This window comes from Clarias gariepinus, chromosome 18 (assembly GCF_024256425.1).
Source record: "Clarias gariepinus isolate MV-2021 ecotype Netherlands chromosome 18, CGAR_prim_01v2, whole genome shotgun sequence".
In the NCBI taxonomy this organism is placed as follows: Eukaryota; Metazoa; Chordata; class Actinopteri; order Siluriformes; family Clariidae; genus Clarias; species Clarias gariepinus.
In genome coordinates, this window is record NC_071117.1 from 14,631,785 (window position 1) to 14,653,895 (window position 22,111).

At 36.4% G+C, this 22,111-nt stretch overlaps 1 protein-coding gene across 3 annotated transcripts in view; it reads right to left on the reverse strand.

The window, feature by feature from the left end:
- The window catches only part of grin2bb (glutamate receptor, ionotropic, N-methyl D-aspartate 2B, genome duplicate b), a 119,060-nt gene extending 105,797 nt beyond the window's left edge, over window positions 1–13,263 (reverse strand). For 2 of the 3 annotated variants that reach the window (XM_053477072.1, XM_053477070.1), the window contains exons 1-2: window positions 11,067–13,263; window positions 8,317–8,986 (exon numbers count right to left, since the gene is read on the reverse strand). In XM_053477072.1, coding sequence (XP_053333047.1) covers window positions 8,317–8,343 — 27 coding nt within the window. In that variant the 5' untranslated portion in view covers window positions 8,344–8,986; window positions 11,067–13,263. The remainder of the gene's footprint in view (window positions 1–8,316; window positions 8,987–11,066) is intronic. The other variant, XM_053477071.1, reaches the window with a different exon arrangement.
- Between the last annotated feature and the right edge of the window lie 8,848 nt (window positions 13,264–22,111).

Below are 22,111 nucleotides of genomic sequence, written 5' to 3' on the forward strand. Positions count from 1 at the left end.
GAATATCTGGATATAACCTCTTGGATTTATGTGGTAAGTGATTTTGTCAGAAGTTAACTGAAGCTAGCTGTTTTTAAACTCTATCCATAACAATTGAATATATTTAGATATGTGCATGTACTGTATGTTGTCTAGGATAAAATGGCTGAACATTACTACTGTACACATATGACAGATATAAAGAACAGCTCCTTGTATTGACTGGTTGAAAGTACTGACTTGGTACACCAGATTTGGGTTTATTCTTATTTATTTCGATATTTAAATCCTGCGCTTTTAGTTCTTCTTGGTCTAGCAGCTGTTATGTTACAGGCCTCCAATATGTCATGTTTATTGCATGTTTGCGCTACATTGTCGTAGTCCTGAGTTCATAGCCCAGTTCCTGTTCCTGTCTGTTTTGTGACACAAGGATCATTAATGAAAAATCTGCCCTGGCAAGCTCATCTCTGTTGATTCCTGACAGACTGCCAGACCCCAAATTGGATTTCATTGCCAGTGTTTGACGCAATCTGCTTCCCCCAAACGGGACATTTCAGGCCTACATGATGTCACTGAATACACCTCACTGAGAACTTTCCTCCCCCTATTGCATCCTCAGCATCTGGAAAGCCAAGGCCAGGTTATGTTGAAGTGTTTAACAACATGATTCTTAAACTGCATCTTCTAAAGCTTTTTTAGAAAACACAACATGTGCTAGAAAGGTTTAGACAATACATAAAAAGTCAAATACATTTAAATTTAAAATCAATTTTGTTTTGTTTTTTGCAACCACACTATGGTACTGTATATTTGGACATGGGCGTGGGCATAGCACAGATCTCTGAGCCCCTATACATTAGCAGCCTCATTGGACCCATTCCTTTTTTTACCCATTTCGATCACACTTTTCATTCCAAACTGCCAATGGCCCACCTGCCATTGGGGCCATGGGAAGTCAGTCCCTTATTTCCCCCAACTAAACACATGCGTAGATTTGATATGCTACACTTTGTGTCAAGTGAACTAATATTTTTACTTTGGGTATATTAATACAGGACTTAAACAGTAATTTTGTTTGAAAAAATACTCAGGTTGACTTACTCATAACCCAGTTTAAATCAATACAAGTATATTTTATCTAATATAACCATATTTTAGAATTTTATTTCATTTTTTGTTTTGAGTATACTCTGCAGTTTTTTACCATTATGAAAATTAACCAAAAATGTTCCTCTGGCTTATTTCTATGAAAAATGTATTGTAATATAATAGTAGTGAAAATAATTTATTTTATTTTTTATTTTTTTACTTTTTTTAGTTAGGTCATAACTTTTTTGGCCAATATGATGAGTTAAATTTAAATAAGACAGATTTCAGTGTCCTAACACTAAAACAAGATGAAAAATTAATGTATGGTGAAATGAACCCAAGTCTAACATGGAAGCAAATACTCAGAGAACAGGTCATTTTATTTGTGTGTATTGGTCTGTAACAGGTGACTGCACTGGTCAGGTTGCCTTGAGTATGTATGTGTGTCTGTCATTATAATACATTATAATAAATTGAATATTTGTCATGTGTATGTCAGCATGTCTACTGAGACCTTTGTATGTTTTATTACTTCTGGTCCTGACATAAGCATTTCTCCAGCAAACCCTGATCTCTGTTTTTTCCTGACAAATCAATAAATTATGCATCAAACAAAACGTTTTCACCCAAAAAAAAAAAACATTGCAAGTTTTATCCAATCTTAAATTAGTCCAGCTGGAGCTTGGAAAAAAACTGATAACAAGCAATAATCCAATTTATTTAAGACTTAAATTGGATCAAATTCCTGAATTAAAAAAGGTGGCAAAAAGTGTGTTAACGTATTAAAGAATAAAAATTCGAAGAAACAAGACTGCAAGCACAGAAAGTTCTAAAGCGAAAATTTGTGACAAACGTAATGTAAGGAAATACATGCATACACTTATTCATGCATACACGCATATTACACTGTGTTTCAAAGTGGTGCAGTGAGTGAGGAGGATTGAGTTGGCATGGTAATACAGTCAGACACTATGAACGTGTTGCTGCATGCATGTACTGTATACACACACACACACACACACACACTAATATACATCCAAATACAACAAGGCTGTCAAGGATGGAGAAGAAGATTTAAGTTCAATGCATAGACATTGAGTCTCTCACACACACACACACACACACACACACACACACACACTACTAGTCATGTTCTATACATTAACATAATGCAGATCCACACATCAGGCTTAAGAATTATCCATTTGGATAAAGGACCTTTTCCACCCTATAAGCCATGGTGATGGCCTGTTTTTATCTCCACCAATCAAATGGGATCACACTCTCTCCCTCTTTTCCCAATGGTCATGGGTAATTAATTAGCAAGCTGTCCTTTGTTTAGTCCAAATGAACATCAACACATGGATATCAAGAGATACTTGTCAATTCCTAATCACAGTCCCAAAACAAAAAGTATCTTTCTTTTAACTGAAGTCTGGTGTTGGAGGTGTGTTTGTATGTGTCTGTGTGTGTGCTTGTGTGTATCTGTGTGTTTGTGCGCTGCAATAAGTCACTGTAACATAGTTTGGGGGATTAATTACTGAGAGTTTGTAATATCGAGTTTGAATCATTGGCATGACTGATTATGTTCCCAATCATCTTTCTAATTAAACTTTACCTTGGGACATGTTTTTGGGGAACTTTTGACTCTGAGTGAAAACTGAGATGCAATGCTGTGCAGTTAAGACTTCAGCACCATGGTCAAGGGCCCATTAGTGGTTGTCTTGCAACACTAGCTTTTTAACCTGTGACTAATCAATCGACAAAACAGAAAGTCTGATTTCCTTATCCATTAGTCTATGCTATTAGTGATGACTACTGCAGTGATTTATTATAACATCAAAGAGTGATTGTACTGTTAATGTAAAGCATAATTAAAAACTGATCATGACATTGCCTTTGGTACATGAAAGACTAAATTTGAAATTGGCTTTTAATATGATAAGCGAGCCTATTGCTTGTTTGAGGTATAGCGAATTAGGATGTTTATATAACTGCTTTCCTACCTCATCCCTTCCTCGCACAGTCCGAAGACATGCAAATTAGGTTTCCATAATGTTTATTTGTATGTGTGTATGCATGTATGTGTTTGTGCCCTGTGATGGGTTGGCACCTTGTCCAGGGTATACCCTACCTCCTACTCAAAGTCTACTGGGATAGGACCCAGGCCCCCTGTGACCTACTACATAGGATAATCAGTTCAGGATTTGAAGATTAAGATATAACTTATGTTATGGGAAATAAAATGTTGATTTGGAAATGATAACATTGTTTTTTATACATAATGCAGGAGTGCTCCAGTGGAACAGTGGACTGAGACATCATAAACAAGTGTTTTTTTTAGTTGTTTTTTCTCGTGAGCCATGATGAGACAGTGATTGTAATTAGGTTTAAAAAATGACCTTATTAAATGACCTTATTACACTGGTTTGAGAAACAGTGAAATAGTGACTGTAACTTTGGTTTAAGACATGATGAAAGAGAAATTGTATTACTGGTCTGAAACATCATGAATAAAAGATCATAATATTAGCACTGTTGCCTCACACCTTCAAGCCTGATGGGTTTCCTCCGAGTACTCTGAATTTTTCCCCAGTCCAAAGACTAGTGGTTTAAACTTATGGGTGTTTTCAAATTGTCAGCAATGTGAGTGTGTGCTTGTGTTGGAACCATTTCTGTGGTGTAATCCTGCCTTGTCCCCTAAGCCCTCTGGGACTGGCTCTTGGCCCCTTACAATAACTCTTAAAATAAGTAGTACAGATAATGGATGGATGGATGTCGAAGTGGCCGACTTGACAATAACTGTGAATTGGCTTTTAACATAATTACATAGGCATAACACCATTTGAGCTAGGGTGAGAATTTTTTCAGACACAGATGAACAATTAACTGTGACATCAGAAAAGTCAAATTCCTGATTTGATAATATCTATTTTGATACCAAGGTATTTTATGTATCATGTCCATTTGCTGAGATTTAGTCAATGCGGATTTGAAACAATTTTTGTTTATGAGGAGGTCAAAGTCAAAACCCCTTTAGAATATTTAAATGAGGACATTCATTTTAACACCAGGATTTTCCTGCTACCCCTTAAAATGAAAAATAATAATAATAATAATAAACAACTCTTTTTCATGCAAAATGCAAGGAACACAATTGGAGGAACCAGTTAGTGTTAACAGATAGTGTTAGCTAGGAGGTATAAATGAGTAAACACTTGGTGAATGCAATACCTTACAATATATAGGCCACAATGTATAAAGTCTAAACAGGATATAATGAATAATAGGCTATGTTGTAATTACAATATATTTTAAACAACAGATTATCCTTAATTTGAGATTTTGTTGGTATACAGATTTTGTTTGGTATACAAGCTCTGTCTAAAGGAGCAATGTCAAACCTCATGATGGTATGTGCCAAACTCTGAAAAAGTGCCTCAGGAAGTTGTAAGTTGAAGTTCACTGACAGAAAACGGTGGACACTTGATGCTGGAGAGTTTCTGAAAATCAGTGAAAAGGAATCTACAAGATAGTGAAAGACATCAGTTTTCTCCATATTGAAGACTATAGCCGGAACCAAAACAGTAACATTATGTGACTAAAGGTAATTTATAGTATGATAAGCCTGCAGTTTGTTCATAACTTATAGCTAGTGATTTAATATGTATCGTATTGCTATGGGCCATCTAAACACATATGTTAACAGGTTTTATACAGTAGCATAGCTCTCAGTTTCCTCAATATTTGAAGAAGTCTCCAGTGTCAGCAGTCAGAGGTGTAACAGGCAAAGCTATGACTGTTTACAAAACATTCTTCATAACTTATGTTTTTTACTTATTTATTTTACATATTAAGTGTTAATATGAATAGTTATTTAACTAATAAAAAATTGTAAGCATTGGCAAATGACTCCAGTACAAGAGGAATGTATCACTTCTAATTGTGATGTTATAGGAGATTTATCTTTTAGGTAAGTAACAGTAACTCCTCTTTATAGAGGTTCATCACAACACTTTTCCCATAACAGCATGACATGTTGTTTGAGATGTTGATGTGTTTTATTCCTAACATATGAATTCACACACAACTTGTATTTTCAGACAAGAAACATCATCTTGCCTACAACCTTCTTTATGATCCAGATGCAGAGCCTAATTCTACATTAACAATTTAAAACACCATTATTTATGGCAAATAATTATGATAAAAATTTGTTACATAGACAGCCTATGATAAAAAATAAATTAGCTTTTATTGTTTCGATTTTACGCATGTTTGTGAACTAAAGCTGAATGACAGCAAGCTGGCAAAGCCTGTGATGGATCTTTTGTTCTTTAAGAAATGTCCAATAGCAATTAAAAAGCATTACAAGCAAAACACACTGCAACACATTTTACTAGCCTTACGTGCATTGGTTTAAGAAGCCATTATAATAAACCACTGTCATAAAGACAATGTGTGAGCTGGCCCTCGTCCTTGTAGCACAAGAAACAAAGCCAACTGTTCCACTAATTGTTATGAAGGTGGGAAGAGGTACACACTAATGAACCGATAAACTGTAACACAAACACAAGTGAGTAACCTGTGTGAACATATCCATGCATGTGCACAGTGCATTTTTAAAAAAATGTTCTTTTTTTATCTCCGTTATCAAATTTAGATTGATTTATTAACTAAAGGCTCTTTTGAACATACTGAAACAACCTGTACAGAAGCACACACACACACACACATATACACACACACACACACACAGTTTAACCTAAATCCCCTTAATTGGATGGTCAATGTTGTTCGAGTCGCTTGGATGAGCCCAGTTGTTGTGGATAATGACCTTCGTGTCTATCAGTCCATCTTCCCTGCTGACACAGACACGTACTCCATCGATCAAGAGAGAACAGGTTATCTCTGTCTCTTGCACAGCGACACACATACACACACACAGAGACGCTTACATGCATCATCAGACACCAAACAGTTTAAGCTAATGAGGTAAACACCATCAATGACTGTTCATTCAACGTTATAACTGAACCCATAGGGCAGCAACTGAGTGCCACAAAACCGAATATGTGAATTATTAATGACGAATGAAAGCCAATTTAGGTACTTTAGGTAATTTTAACGATATGTTAACAAAACTGCTTAATAAATTTAATTTGATCATGAAAACACAAGACAATAACTTCTACACACAGTCAAATGAGTGTACATTCAATAAGGCTGAGAACAAGAATGAGCAGAGACTCCTCAGGTAAATGGGTGGATTATTCCTGAATCCTCAGTGTTGCTATTTTAAGAACATGGTCACCTATAAGCATTAACAAGAAACAAGGCTCATCTAGAGAAAGTGAGTGGACAGAGTAAATTGCCAGTATAACAAAGGATCAGCCTACTGGGAGAATTTAAAGCAAATAATAAAGCCCTAAACTGAATCCTAAAATGCATTGAAACCACAAAGGAGGGAAGCTAAAACCTGAGTCATATCTTCACTCATCTTGGAAAACTGTCAATAGTTGCACAGTGACATTTTGGACTAAGTGTAGGTGGGAGGGAAATGACTAACACTAAGGTATGGAAAATAATCCAATAAAACATGAAAGCAAATTATCAAAAGTAATATTCAATTTTACATTTTTTTAAATAACAAGAATGATGGCAGATTGATAAATGCTGTTTCATGACCAATATTCTATTTGTAAATTTAACAAAAGAATATTAGGAAAAACAGTCACTTACATTTTAGGAGATGTGTGCTTTAAACTATTAAAACTAAATAGAAACATGCTGTACAAATTATTAATAACAAATTGGGCTTAAAATTAAACTCATAACATTGTTAACCCAAAAGAAAATAAATTAACAAAGAAATTTGGGGGTTAAAAAAATTGCCTGATTATTTTTAATTGTTTAAAAAAGCTATCCAATTTAAAATATCCTAAAAACAATAACTGGGCACATTTTAAAAGGTGAATAGTCATTTTTAAACAGTGGACTTTTTAAAAGGTGGATATTACTGCAAAGCTACTGTAAGATCATATTATGTAATAATTTGGTTTTACCAGGGACTTGAATGTTGAAAACTGCCCTAAATATGAGCCTTAAGGAATTTAACATGGATTGAAGTCAATAGAGGAAAGAAATTGACAGTTCTCTCTGGGATAAGAAATAATCAAATCAAGTGCCATCCACAGAGTGTCAGTGCAAATCCCCAATTCAGCTTGATTGCATTGCAGAAAATGTCGGCTTTAATTGAGTTGCATGTCACTTACAGCGGACACATACGGTGCATCCCGTAAAAGATTCATCCTCATAACTGTAACAAAATGACTGACAAAATTCCCCAAAACAGTTAAGAACAGAAATGGTTTTGTCACACAAGGTCTCTTTGGTGTCCCAATGTTCTGTTGCTATGCCAACTGAACCTTCGTTGCCACGCCACCAGATTCTCCGAGTAATGCAGTGGAAGATTTGAAAGACATTTTCACTCTCTTTTCCTTAACCTCTCTGTTATTGTCAATCAAGGACAGGTGTGACTGGCAGTTTCGCTGAATCTACAGAGCAGGGCCAAAACAAATCTATCCCCTTACGTTAATAATCAAAGGCGAGTCCGAAGACAGAGACACATAATCAAACGTTTTAGGCTGGCTGATGACTCTCTGCTCATCTCTATCGCAACAAATGAGTTTTATTTGTTCTGTAAAAGAAAGCAAGAGAAGGACTGACCAGCAGGTGTTTTGCTCATCTATTTTAACTCCCTTTCCTTTCATTTACATCTTGTTAGCCTCCTTATTTAAAATAAATTGGACAAGACTCTACATTCATTACTCAAATCTGGAAAAAGGCAACAAAACTAAGAGCAATTTTAAGAGAATAAAGTATTTCAGATGCAAACACACATTCGGTTTGTCTTACTGTTCTTATGAGGCCCTCCATTGATATATTTATTACAGTAAGTATTTAAAGCTTTGCACACATTCAAATCTAACTGCCTAGCCAAAATGAAACTTCTGTCTCTTTTTAGGGATTTTTTTGTTTTGTTTGTTTTGTTATTTGTTTGTTAATTTTTATTTTTTTTTTGAAAAAAAAAATTATTTTGAAGACCAGCCAAATTTGGTCGCAACCTAGTTTTAAAAAAACATGCCTTAACACGCACAAACACAAGCATATCAGCATATCTATCCCATAAATGATAAAGGAAGGTATTTTAAAAAGAAAGAAAGAAAGACAGTATTAATTCCTTACCTTGAACATTGCCAGCCCAACTGCCATTCTCTCTGCTCAACTCTGGCATGATGGTTTGAGCTGGGTCTCCTCTCTTCCTCTCATAGCCTCAGATGGAGGGATAACAAATGAATAAGGCAGCACAAAGGGGACCACAGAGGAAGCAAGGGTTTGTGTAAAACAACAGAAACAGATTCTGGATGGTCCCCGGACTGGTTTGGCTTTACTGTAGATCCAGGTAGAACCAGATGATTTAAGTTCAAAGATCAATCAAGAAAATAGTCCAGAAAAACTGCAACTGCTTCCCTAACTTAGATCAATAAAGGATGAAAATGAAATATTAAACTGCAAATGTCAGTCTTGTTTAGTAAAAATACACTTACAAAAATGCATCTAAATGCCCTGGATAGCACTCCTGAGGCTTATGTCTCTGGTGGCATTGTCTTCTTACAAAAAAAAATAATAATAACGATAATAAAAATGAGTCAATACTAGAGAGGTGAAAAATGAAAGCTTGTAAGCAGCTGAGTGAGTTTTGTCCTTTTGGCTTCTTTTTTTTGTATCTTTAAAAGATACTATTGTGAGAGAAAAAAAAGAATCTTTAGATCTTCACTGATGTAGGTCTCCAGCTGTTGGTCGGTTCTGTTCGAAGATCCCCACCTGAATCCTCCACTGCCTCCTTATTGCATCACTATGAGAAAGAAAAGGGAAAGAAAACTGTCATTTCTCACTTCTGGTGTACGTGCCGGGGTTGTGCTCTGAGCTGTGCATGTGAGCAGAGCTGAAACTAAAAATTGGTAAATTTTTCTCCTGACACCCATTTTAGGTCGTTTTACCAGGCTGGACACATTAGCTCCACTATGAGTCATAAAACAAATGAGAGGACTTGATTGAAAGGACAGGCGATTCTGAAGTGTGGTAAATAAAGAATGATTTGTTGTTGCACAATATTAGCTGTGAACATTTACCTCAAGTGCAGTAAACATGAGTAGAATGTAAGAAACCTTTAATCAACAATAATAATTTTAACAGAAATAAAAAATAAAGATTATACTAAAGCATTTTATATTGTTCTACAGGTAAATTTCTTTGAATATGTAGGAATTTATTAATTTTTGACCCCCAGCATTAACAGCAGTTAAGGTTGTATAACTTTATGTACTTTCTGTTCTATGATGATATTGTTCCTATAGTAACTAAGTCATATACAGGGTCTTGTATGGTCCGTACAATTTAAGTCAAATAACAAATGGACAAAGATAATGTGTTGTTTTTGATTACAGAAAACTCACTCACTTACTCATAGTCTATACCGCTTAATCCTGTATACAGGGTCGCAGGGGGGTCTAGAGCATATCCCAGGAGACTTGAGAAATAAGGTGGAATACACCCTGGACAGGGTGCCAATCCATCACAGGTCACACACACATTTACACACTAACATGCTCATACACACACTAAAGGCAATTTGAGAACGCCAGTTAGCCTAATCTGCATGTCCTTGGACCGTGGGAGGAAACCGGATTACCCAAAGGGAAACCACCAAGCATGGGAAGAACATGCAAGCTCCATCCATACCAAGGTGGGAATTGAACTCAGACCCTGGAGGTGCAAGGTGACAGTGCTAACCACTAAGCCACAATGCCACCGATTACAGAAATATATAACAAATAACAAAAATATATTAAAGTTGTTCATTGTTTAACATTTACACAAGGAGCTTTGTGTGTCCAAGCTTTGTAAAGGTCAGTTAGAGTCTTCACAGCAGAGAACAGTCTGCTAACATGACAGGCTCTATTTTAGGTCTCATTTAATAACTATTTGAAGCTGTTATTATATATGTTAAGTGTTAATTAAGAACTAACTTGTCTCACAGACATTTTACAACAATTAATATAACTATAAACAGTAAAAACACTACATTTTGTTCATTACAGAATTGTAACGAATCATTGTGGTGTGAGATAAATGAAACACTTTAGGACATATTGATATTGGAGGATAATTCAGTTTCATGTCAGGCTGCATCACACCACCCTATTATTGATTATTTTCCAATTACAACACACAGCATTGTTGTGTTTTAGTCCTTTTATATCATACCTCAGTAGTTCAGCTGTTTTTGATAACAGAATCAAGTTTTAGGAATATTAAAAATGCATCATAAGCAGCCAAACAGTATTATTTCTTGCACATCATCATTTACCCAAGCTAAAGCTGAAGTGGTGTCCACTAAATGATATGGAAGGATTTTGCAGGATAGCAGGTGAACAAAACTTGAGTTAACTTATCTTGACTAGAGACATTAAAAAAATAGTATAGTGATAAATTAAATTGCTTAATAACTTCTAACCACACTCAAGCATTCCTTAAAACGTCTATTTGCTCAAAGAGAGTTGTGCACAGCCATGCCCACATGCAGAGTAATCTACATGCACAAAAAGTGTCTTCGACATCTTTGCAGAGATTGCTATGATGAACAAAAATCACTGTTATGACACCCTCATCAAGTATTTTAAACAACTGTTGGATTCTATTGTGACCCATAGAAATTAGTCTAGAAGGATTGGGTGTGTGAATCTGATTCAATATGCTACCGACAACTAGTTTTATGTTTTATGGGTTTCAGCAACTAAAGACTTTTTCTTTCTGCACTATTTTCTGGTGAAATAGCAAATAAGGGCCTAGACCTTTCAACTGACCAATATCCAGAAAGGCCATAAGAGGAAACAAAGTTCAAGAGTATCATTATGTCTTCCTCTGCTACTTACCATTGCAACCTTTTCTGCAGTGTCTCACTGATATCTGGATGATGGACAAATGGGACAGAGAAAATACAAGAAACACAAGAGGATCTCCTCTGACATGTCGATAGAGCCTCATGGGCTTTCCAATGATGTCCTTGAAATTCATGAAAAATGTGAAGTAGGAAGGAGGAGCTGTGATGATAGACTTAACAAGAATCGGATTTGGGTAAATCCAACTGACTTGTAATGTTTGAAAATAATGTCTGAAATAGGGGAAAAACACTGCCAAAACTCATTGAAAACCAGAAAATGGAGAGAAAATGGGACTACAAGCAAGAAATTAATGGAAGAGAGGGATCTCCACAATTTTATCATTCAGTTCATTGGAATAATTACAAAGAAAATTGCATTTAATTTATTTAATGGCATTTTAAAACTCCCATTTATTTTTCCATTGCAATAGCTATATTTTCCCTTTAAGTTTCAATAAATAAAAAAGCATGTTTCTCAGTCTTGTGTTATCTAAGCAGGACCTTAAACTGAGATGTTTAACAAACCTACAAATGTTCACAAAAACAGCAAAAAGTTTTGAAAGGATATAACTTCTTGGAAATCTCCAACTGAGTGAATTTGTGAATGAGTCAGAAAGCTGTCTTTAATTCTCTAATGGGTTTGTTCCCATGCCATCTGGGAATGCAGTGCTTTGGCATGTCAGCTGATTTTTGGTGGCTGAGGGGTTGGGGAAGGGGGAAGGGGGAGTTTTGAGGCAAGCGAGAGAACAAGGGAAATTTTGAGAGGAGCGAGGGTGAGAAAGAGAGACGGAGGCCAGAGAAGTGCGAGTTCGTCCCTTAGGTGATAGACGGGCCGAGATGTAGGAGGGAGAGAAAATAAAGCTGGAGGAGTGACACATGAAAATTAAACACTCAATAAATAGGGATCTATAATGCGGCAGGTTAAATCCATGGGAACAAAAGGCAGTGGAAGAGGAGGAAGGTGTAAAATAAAAACCAGTGGCCAGAGATAAACTTCAGGTAATTTCAAATTAAAATGGGAGGTTGAGGTGATGATAAAAATAGCTTGACTGTGTTAAGGACATCGTAAATATGTTAACATGTAAATGTTGATGACTTTTGCTAGTGTGGATTTTGAAAACACAGTTGCCTACTTTATGAAGAACACACCAAGCAAAGAAAAGCCTGATAACATTTCAGTAACTTTCACATCCAAATTACTGACTGTTAACTACATTTTAGTGCTAATGAGAAGTGTAATTAGCACATCCATTTTGCACACCGTGACATCCCGATTTCAAATATTCCAATGGGATGGTAAACCATAAACTAATCATGGAAACTGAATCAAGACTTAGAAACCACAAACATTACACAGTACAATGTGTGCTCAATTTAGTGTAAGTGGTGACAAAAATAACTGATAAATGACTGTACCATTGAATAAGCAGTTAAGCCTTGGTTTGGCTTATAGTGGTCTGATGAATTAATGAACAAACTGCTTCACATTGCACCAACATCAAACACTTTTACTTCATGGGTGTGGTGTCATCCATTTAGGTTCAACATAGTTGAATGTAAAGATGGAAAAAATAAATATTGGGTGACCTTTTATATGTGTATTTCAGGAGGGACAGAATGGGACAGGACTGAAGACCCCTGACTTAACAGATGACAGAAAAAGTGGTAGACCTTTGGAAATGGGCAAGCAAACGGGATGGAGAAATGGCATAGGACCAGCACAGAGATCCTGGTCACATCTGCCTGTTTGTTTAGTGTGTGCATGTGCAAGTGTATGTACGTGTGTGTGTCAATGTGTGTTTCGTGTACACATAAAATAGAAGACACACAGGTACACACACAGACAAACAGGTCAGACAGACACTAAACAAGTTAATTAAACCTACCTAGAGGAACTTTAAAGCATCCCGAAAAAAAGAAGTGATGTGAAAGGACAGGTAGTGGAGGACCAAGGGAAGGAAAAAAAGGAAAAGAGGGGAAAAAGAAGGGATGATACAACTAAAAGAAGAGGAATATGGTAGGCTGTAGTTCTTTTTAAAGAATTCTGTCCAGCTTTCATTCAGTGAATGCCAGTTTTTTGTTGGAGGGGGGCAGGATGGATGGAGAAAAGGATGGTCCGACCGGAGATGGGAAGGAGGGACTGATGGAGGAGTGGAGTCGGAGCAAATTCAGAATCAAGGGCCACGGAAAAGAAAATGCTTCTTTCCCTGCTCCAGTGTGTGTCATAGGTAGACAAAATTGTACACCATGTAGATGGAGAAATAAATCAGGAGGCAAATGATGGAGAGCGCAAACAGGTGAAAAGAAGATGCACCTCCCAGCACCACAATGAGGAAAAAGAAAAAAACAAAACGAAAGAAAAAAACGAATATCCCAGCGACTTCCGTTTTTCCCTCCTGTCCTCTTTTTCTCTCTCTCCTTTAACTGAGTGGTAGATTGCAGGAGGTGATGTCTGTCTGTCAGTTCCTTCCTCCTGTCCTCCTTGTTGCAGTTGATTCTTGCTTTCTGTTTTGTGCTTTCTTTTTCCTCCCACTCTCTGATGACTTGTTGAAATGGAGTCCTTCGTTTAAACTGTGAAATAGCCCTTTTCCATGGACAGTGACTGAGGGAGCGCAGAGGGGAAACTGGCTGCAGAGGTGCTAGCAGTTACACTGTCTGCCTATGAATGCCCCAATGTGTGCTCTCTCCCTCTCTCTCTCTCTCTCTCTCTCTCTCTCATTCTGCACTTACTGGTACAAAAAGGGAAGGAGTGGGAGAGACAGAGGGAGGTGTAAAGAGGGAGCCCTCTACAGGAATATATATCAACTGAGAAAGAAATTAGTTATTAGAGGTGTTATTTGGGTGGTATTTCTTTTCAGTCTTTGTGTTTCACACTGGTTCTTTAGATTATTAGGGGTTTCAGAAAAAAATCTTTAAAAAAGAATGTCACTTTTTTTAAAATGGTCATTTGTAGGTTTTGACGATGCCTAGAACCATCCCCCATTAACTTGATGGTTATACACAAATTGTCTCCAATGTTCAGAATTAGGAAATTAATGTGACCTCTTACTCTATTTCTCAGAAGTTTCTCATTTATGTAAAGCATGGTCTCTAAAAAGTTTTTTTCTTCTGTCATATTTTAACTTGTTCCCCCCCCCTCCCACATTTTATTGTCAGAACCTCTCTCAGTCTTTTAAATCCTGACTTGTGATTGTCCGTGCCTCTTCTTTTAATCCTTTCATCTTATGTGTCTTTCTCTCATCTCTAGTTAGACAGTTTGTCTCTTTAACTTATCTGCTCCAACTGTCAGAAAGGAAAGGAAATAAGAGATGAACTAAGGATAAGGAAAGATCAAGGACTACAGAGGACCATTTTCAAACTATTTTTTAGATATTTTTGGTTTTAAGATAAGATAAGATAATATATACTATTATTCGTCCTATAGTTGAGGAAATTTCTTATCTTAAGGTATATCTTGCTAATTCACATTGTATTGCCCCTAAATATAACCAGGAGCAAAGCAAGAACAATCAACCATACAAAGCAACTGCTTGTTTCACCCAGTTAAAGAGTCCCAAGGATTTCAAGAATCCCAAAAGATATCCATCTATTCCTTGGATTTGTCCAACACCCACTGATCAGTTCCCTGCTCTAAACGTTTGGAAATTGGCAATGACCTGCTTAGTTAAATCCAATGTGAGCAGTAGAATTTACAAAGCGTGCTGAACTTTAGCATTCAAGCTTTGATGTAGTCACTTTTGCAATATATCCCCTTATTATCTTCTTATAAAAATCCATTAGCCAGCACATTAACCCATGTGTTTGAGCACCTAGCAGTTTAGTAGTTAGCTAATGTCAAAACAGAATTTAAACCAAGTGGTGCCACAAAACACCTGAAATTACAGGAAAGTTCAGGAGAAAACTGATATCTTACGAGCCTGTGTGAAATCCAGCTGAAACATCTGGCAGCACTGAATCTTTTCCAGGGAGCAGGTCACCTTCCTTCAAATTAAAACTGGTCCCAACTCCGAGCTCTTCTATTAAACAAAATGTTAGTGTTGTATATTCAGTCCATAAGGCCAAACCTGCTGATAAAATCACAGATTATGTGAATTAATTTATATTTAATATAATATGTCTGATACCATGCAATGTTAAATACTGAAAGGTTTTGGTTTATTTTAAGTCAGAATTTTAAAAGGAATATTGTGGTAATGGACTGTGGGAATTGTGCTAGGGTGGCTTTGTAGTGTGTAATGGGAATGTGTATTTTGCCTACAGGGTTCAAGTGTTTATAAATGTCACTGATTGCGTGAACAGGTTTTAAACTCCTGTAAGTAATCTGATTTTGGAACATTAATGTGAAAACTTAAGGGTTCACTGACACCACGTGGTAGACTGTGAGTATTACACAATACAATGAATTACAAAAAGGTATTTTGTGGACACCTAGTGGCCAAAAGAATTCATGCAAAAATTCACTGACAGTGAAAAATAAGGAGAACGCTGAAAATGAAGAATATACTGGGTCAAGCTGGTGGTAGACCTTGCACCAATAGGAAATTCAAAGCTAAAATGATTTTATATGGACTGATTGTCCATATATTTGTCCCAGTTCTATTTCAATTTCTATGCAACATTTAAGTTACTTTTTTTTCATTAATGAATTCAAATTCTGATATAGTATCAGTTGTTAAGGTTATACACATGAAAGAGATCTTTTGGACAGCTGATGAAGTATTTTTGTCTGAATGCTTGTGACTGGAAACTGTTTGCGTTTTGCTGAACTTTTACTAAGATCATAACATTAAAGGCTTGTCTGGCTTCCCTGCCAAGCGTGGAAGTTTTCATTAATTGAAATACTATAATTCCTTATCCCAAGTGAAGGAGCTCATGTACTGTATCTCGGGGTACTGTAAGGGGACATTGGAGCGTGAAGTTGCCCAGAGAATCAGAGCAGGCGGGGTGGTATTGCAGTCAGTTCACCACACCATTGTAACAATAAGATTTTTATTAACTGCATACAATACCAGCAAAAGAAATTGGACACAATTTCACAATTTTAATCTTTATTTTTTATTGTTTTTAATCTTATATATTTATGCTGATGACATTAAAATTATGACAGAACAAATATGCAATTATTTATTCAATAAAAATGTGTTAAATAACCCAAAATATGTTTTATATTTTCTGCAAGAAAGGTAGACACCTTTTAGATGGCAGTTTTCCACATTATCGCCATTGTCTTACTCAGCCTCGTGAGGTAGTCATCTGGAAAGTTTTTTAAGCGATCTTAAAGGAGTTCCCCGAGGTTTGAGTACTTGTTGGGTGCTGGTTGGTTGCTTTGGGATAAATCCCAAATCTCCAATTCATCCCAAACCATCTCAGTTGGATTTACTCTATTACTCCCCCTTTTGGACAAATAGTTCTTATACAGTTGCATTAGAATAAATCAGTAAATTAGAATATAATCAAAAAGTTTATTTTTTCCATAATTTAATTCAGAAAGTGAAACCCATATATTATACAGATTCATCACACACAGACCGATATATTTCAAGTTTATTTTCTTTAATTTTGATAATTATGGCTTACAGCTAATGAAAACCCAAAATTCATCTTAAAAAATTTGATTATTTAAGCCAAATTAAAAAAAAAAACGATTTTTACCACAGAAATGTTGGACTACTTAAAGGTATGAACATGTACAGCTCTCAATACTTGGTCGGGGCTCATTTTGCATGAATTACTGCATTGGCACAGAGGTGATCAGCCTGTGATCATACTGGACTTCTGTGCCTCTCCTCTCTTCCTCCAGACACAGGGACCTTGATTTCCAAATGAAATGTAAAATTTACTTGCTTCTGAAAAGAGAACACTGAGAAACAGTTCAATCCTTGTCCTTAGCCCAGGTAAGACACCCTTGACACAAGGAATGCGACAATTGTAGCCCATGGCTCATGTGTGTGTGTATATATATAAACACTTAAAATATATCAGTCTGTGTGTAGTGAACCTATATAATATATGAGATTCACCTTTTGAATTGAATTGTGGAAATAAATCAACTTTTCGATTATATTCTAATTTATTGAGATGCATCTGTATACCCCTAGAGGTGTGTTTGTGGTCATTGCCCTGTTGGAAAACAAATGATGGTCCTATTAAATGCAAACCATAGGCATGGCATGGCGCTGCAAAATGCTGTGGTAGCCATGCTAGTTAAGTGTTCCCACAACCATCACACCTCCTCCTCCATGCTTCACAGTGGGAACCACAGATTCACCCTATATCTATATCTAACAAAGACATGGCAGTTAAAAGCACAAGTCTCACATTTGCACTCATCAGACCAAAGGACAGTTTTTCTGTCTTATTGATTTCATGTCCATTCCTTGTGTTTCTTGGTCCAAGCAAAGCTCTTCGTCTGTTTGTTATTCCGAAGTAATGGTTTATTTGTCAATTCGACCATAAAGGCCTGACTTTAAAATACATCTTTATTAAGCATTAATGAATTTTAAGAAGCATTTATATTCACATCAACTAACGTATACAGTGGAACCTCAGATTGCGAGTAATGCGGTTTGCGAGTGTTCCGCAAGACGAACAAATATTTTTAAGAAAGTTTGACTTCAAGTCTTGGTTAATGAGTACCGAGTATCAAATATCACGCATCGGCTTCTTGTTTTGACGCCTAGCGTCACATCATCACAACTGAGCCAATGTTTTTTCACTGTCTTGCACTGCGGAATTATGGGTACTCGTCCCCCCTGCTCGGTCTTAGTGCGTGTCTCTCACTGGTATAATCAACATTCATGCACGCATGTACTGTTTACTATAACACTGTGACCACATGTGCCTGCGTAAAACATCTTTATTGTGTGTTTGTATGCATGTGTGTACAGCGTGCATGTACTGTTTATTATAAAATGTGTACGCACATGTAAAGCAAAAGAAAGTCTCATAAGAGAGATTGAAGATCCCTTTTTTTCTCTCCCTGGGTCAGCATGCTGTTGTGTGCGTGCACGTAATTTGACCCCTTGCCTTAACACACACACACCCTCCACCTCTTGCCCTCACATACACACACACACACACACATACTCTCTCTCTCTGCTCTACAAAGAAACACTGCTTTGATTCTTTTCATAGGTAAAGTGCAGGTTAATTTGTTTGTTTTGTTTTTTTCACTTGACGGCAGTGGTTCCATTAGCGTTCGCTCATGCGAGAGTTGTTAGCAATGTTCCTTGCTAATTTTTCTGATAAGACCTTCTTTCCATTAGTGTTTGTGTGTGTGTGTGTGTGTGTGTGTGTGTGTGAAACTCAAATAAGAGAAGAGGAAGTGTTACTGTGTAAAACGAGAAGAGTGGAGGAGGGTCTTATTGCTCCTCTCCACACACAGCATCTGCATGATTAAATGGAAACACTTATCTGTCCGGATTTATTTTTACTTTTTTAAAAGTGCAGGTTAATTTGTTTTATTTTTACTTTATATTTTTTGTAAATTATTTTTATGTATTATTTTTTTTGGCTGTGGAACAAATAATTTGAGTTTCCATTATTTCTTATAGAGTATTTGCTTTAATTTACGAGTGTTTTGGAACAACAAATTATGCTCTTCCGGAACAAATTATGCTCTACTAAGATTCTACTGTATTTCTTAAAGTATTGATGGACTGTCTTTTTTTTTTTTTTTAAGGAATTTCTTGCCAAATATGGATTTGTACAGTACTTGTATTAGCAGTAATAGGGCTATATATATATATATATATATATATATATATATATATATATATATATATAGTTGCATATGTTATATACTTCCATCTCTGTAATCTATTTTTCATAGTGTATGCCTCTTTCACATCCAAGATGATTATTTCACCTTGTCACTGCTGATTTAAAAGATTCTTTTTTATCGTCTTTGCTTTTTTGTATAATACTGTACCCTCCCTTCCTCTGCACAAGACAACTGATGGTATAAAAAATTACGAAGGCAAGAAATGTCACAAATGAACTCTTGGCAAGACACACCTGTGAAATGAAAACCATTCCATGTGACTAAGTCATGAATTTAATAAGAGAGCGCCTATACCTAAATATGTAAAACATGTTGGGTCTTTAACACTTTTTCACTAACTACATAATTCTATATCTGTTCTTGCATAGCTTGGATGTCTTCAGTATTAATGTACAGTTTTGAAAAAATAAGAAAGATCTAGGCTCAGCAACATAGTATGGCAATAAATCTATCTGAATGCACTGAATAACCAGGTTATCCTATCAATGGATTTTTTTTTTCTTTCCTAATAGCACAGGCATATTCCTGGATCCCTAAAAAAGACTGGTTCTGGGAGCATAAGGATTAATTTTATTACTCTCGCCACAATTTTATTGGTTACCAATACTGTCACCTTTAACTTTCATTAGAGCACAGAATATGGTGGTCAGTTCATGTGTAAATAAATATATATTTCTAATGACTTCATTTTATTGCTACATAACGTTGCTGGGTCTGACCAGTTGATCATAATCCGGCTCCAGAGGCTTGTACAGTGGGCATTATGCATGATAGATGCAATGTTTTATAAGCTTCCCTTTTTTACCCTGACACAAACACATCACTCTAAAATTGTGTCAATTTGGACTCATCAGACATGTCCTTTTTTTAATGGTCCAAAGTCCAATCTTCCTTTCTAAATTCAGGCCTCTGTCGTGATTTTTTATGTGTTTTTTATGGTCAAACTGTTGTTTAGTCCTAATCCTGTGAGTTCCCCATCACATTGTGTGCTTGTATGGAAATGCTCTTACTTTCACTATTAAACATAGCTATGGGTTTTATTTGTTAATTTCCTTTTTACCTTGCAACTTCACCAAGTGTTTAAGTGATCGCCATTCTTGATTTTTTTTTTCAACCACATTTCCGACCACAAAGTGTATAGTAATGCACCATACTTCCATGTTCTGATAATGTGCTGAACAGTTCCAAGCATTTAAAATCTCCTTTGCCAAGAGCAAGATGTTGGCCAGTTGTAACATGTGTAACTGGCCAACATCTTGTAACCAGTGCCTGGGATTCCACTGAAGGTTTCCTAAAATCACCGATATCTTGGTTGGCCCCCTCTAAGAAAGAGAATCATGAACTGTAATAACATTACAGCAAAAGCGTTAGCTGAGTGCCCAGGTGTTTCTTAGCCTCCCCCTAGATTGTGTTATTTATTCAGTTATTCAAGTGGTAGGTATAAAACTCTTAATATACAAGAGGTCTGCGTATATTGGGAGGTGACCCGACATTTGTCTTCTAATCTATTAATCTATTAGGTAGTTTTACAGCAGCTATGTTTATATTTACGTATGAATAACATAAACAAAATGTATCAGTTAGGATTTAGGCCTCATAATAGAGACAGTGCTGTTTAAAGTAATAAATGACCCCATACTGGCCTCTGATCCGGGTTGTGTCGCTTTGCTTGTGTATAATTGACCTTGTTGCAGCTTTTGACACCACTGATCATAGTATTCCCCTTAAAAAAAATTTAACTGCAGTCTCCTGTTGCATATAATTTTACTGATCGTTATCAATTTGTAGATTTAAATGGTTTGTATGTTCTGAGGTGAAGTTTGGTCTTCCACAGGATTCGGTTTTAGGCCCACTGCTATTTTTTCTTTATGCTTCCTCTGGGCAACATAATTTGTAAGCACGGTATTAGTATACACTGTTATGCTGATGACACACAGTTATATGTCTCAGCAATGTCAGATGAGAAAAAACAGCTTAAAAAAAGGTGAGCAATGTGTAAAGGACATTAAACACTGGATGCTAATTAACCCTGACAAAACTTAACTACTGGTATTAGGACCACTTTCAGCTAGAAGTGAACTTTCTGATCACACAATAACTCTGTATGACCTTTCTGCTTCATCACATGCAGCAGTAAAAGATCTTGGTTTGATAATAGATTCCAATTTTTCATTTGAAGTTCATGTAGATAATATTACTAGGATAGCATAATTTAATCACAGAAATATTGCAACGAGACATATTTTGTCACTAAATGATGCAGAAAAATTGTTAATGCTCTGGTTACCTCTATGTTGGATTATTGTAATACTTTTTGAACCGGATGTTCAACTAGTTGCATAAAAAAAAGCTTCAGTTAGTCCAGAGTGCAGCAGCGTGAGTCCTTACTAGAATTACACACTGCATTTCCCAGGGAAATTTCACATTGATTTTGAAATACTACTATTGACCTAAAGCAGAGGTAGGGCTTTTTTATGAAAAGCCCTAAAGTTTTGAACTAGCCTTCGAATGGTTTGGGAATTTGACACAGTCACCATATTTAGGTCTAGGCTGAAAACCCATGTGTTTAGCTTTTTATTTGAGCTGTTATTAAATTGAAGAATTATTTGTAGCCCTCCTGGACTATGGGATACTGTATCTTATTTCCCCTGCACTGTGAATCAAAGGTGGCTTTCACCATATACTGTATGTTGGTTTGCCCTTTGCTCTAACAGTGTTGGGTGAGTTGTGGTGGCTCTTTAAGAGGACCTCGTTTCACTCGGTTAAGGTATGACAAATTCAGGGCCTATTCAGCTGTGCTGTGGTAGTTCTACTTTGTATGTCATCTTATTGTACAACTTTAAAGGCATGCACATAATTATGTAGCAATTTCTTGCAACACTTAGTCAAGTGCATGTGTCTGGCAGAGAGCCATACCCAAGCTCATACACTGCTGTCTCCCATTGATAGCTGTGTACAAACCTCCTGGTAGCTTAGGTATCTTACCCCAAATGTTGATGTACCTGTTCCAATATTTGTTCAATTCTCTGTAACAAGAAATCCACCTTGGGTGTGTTTATATGAAGTTTATGGAGTGTGTGCCATTAAGTTCCATATGTACTTTGCCTAGTGAGAAATTGTAACCAGTGCCTGGGATTCCACTGAAGGTTTCCTAAAATCACCGATATCTTGGTTGGCCCCCTCTATATGATCAATCTCTAAGGGGTGATATCCAGAAGTTAGACTCACCGACACCTCTAGGCTCTAAGTTAAAA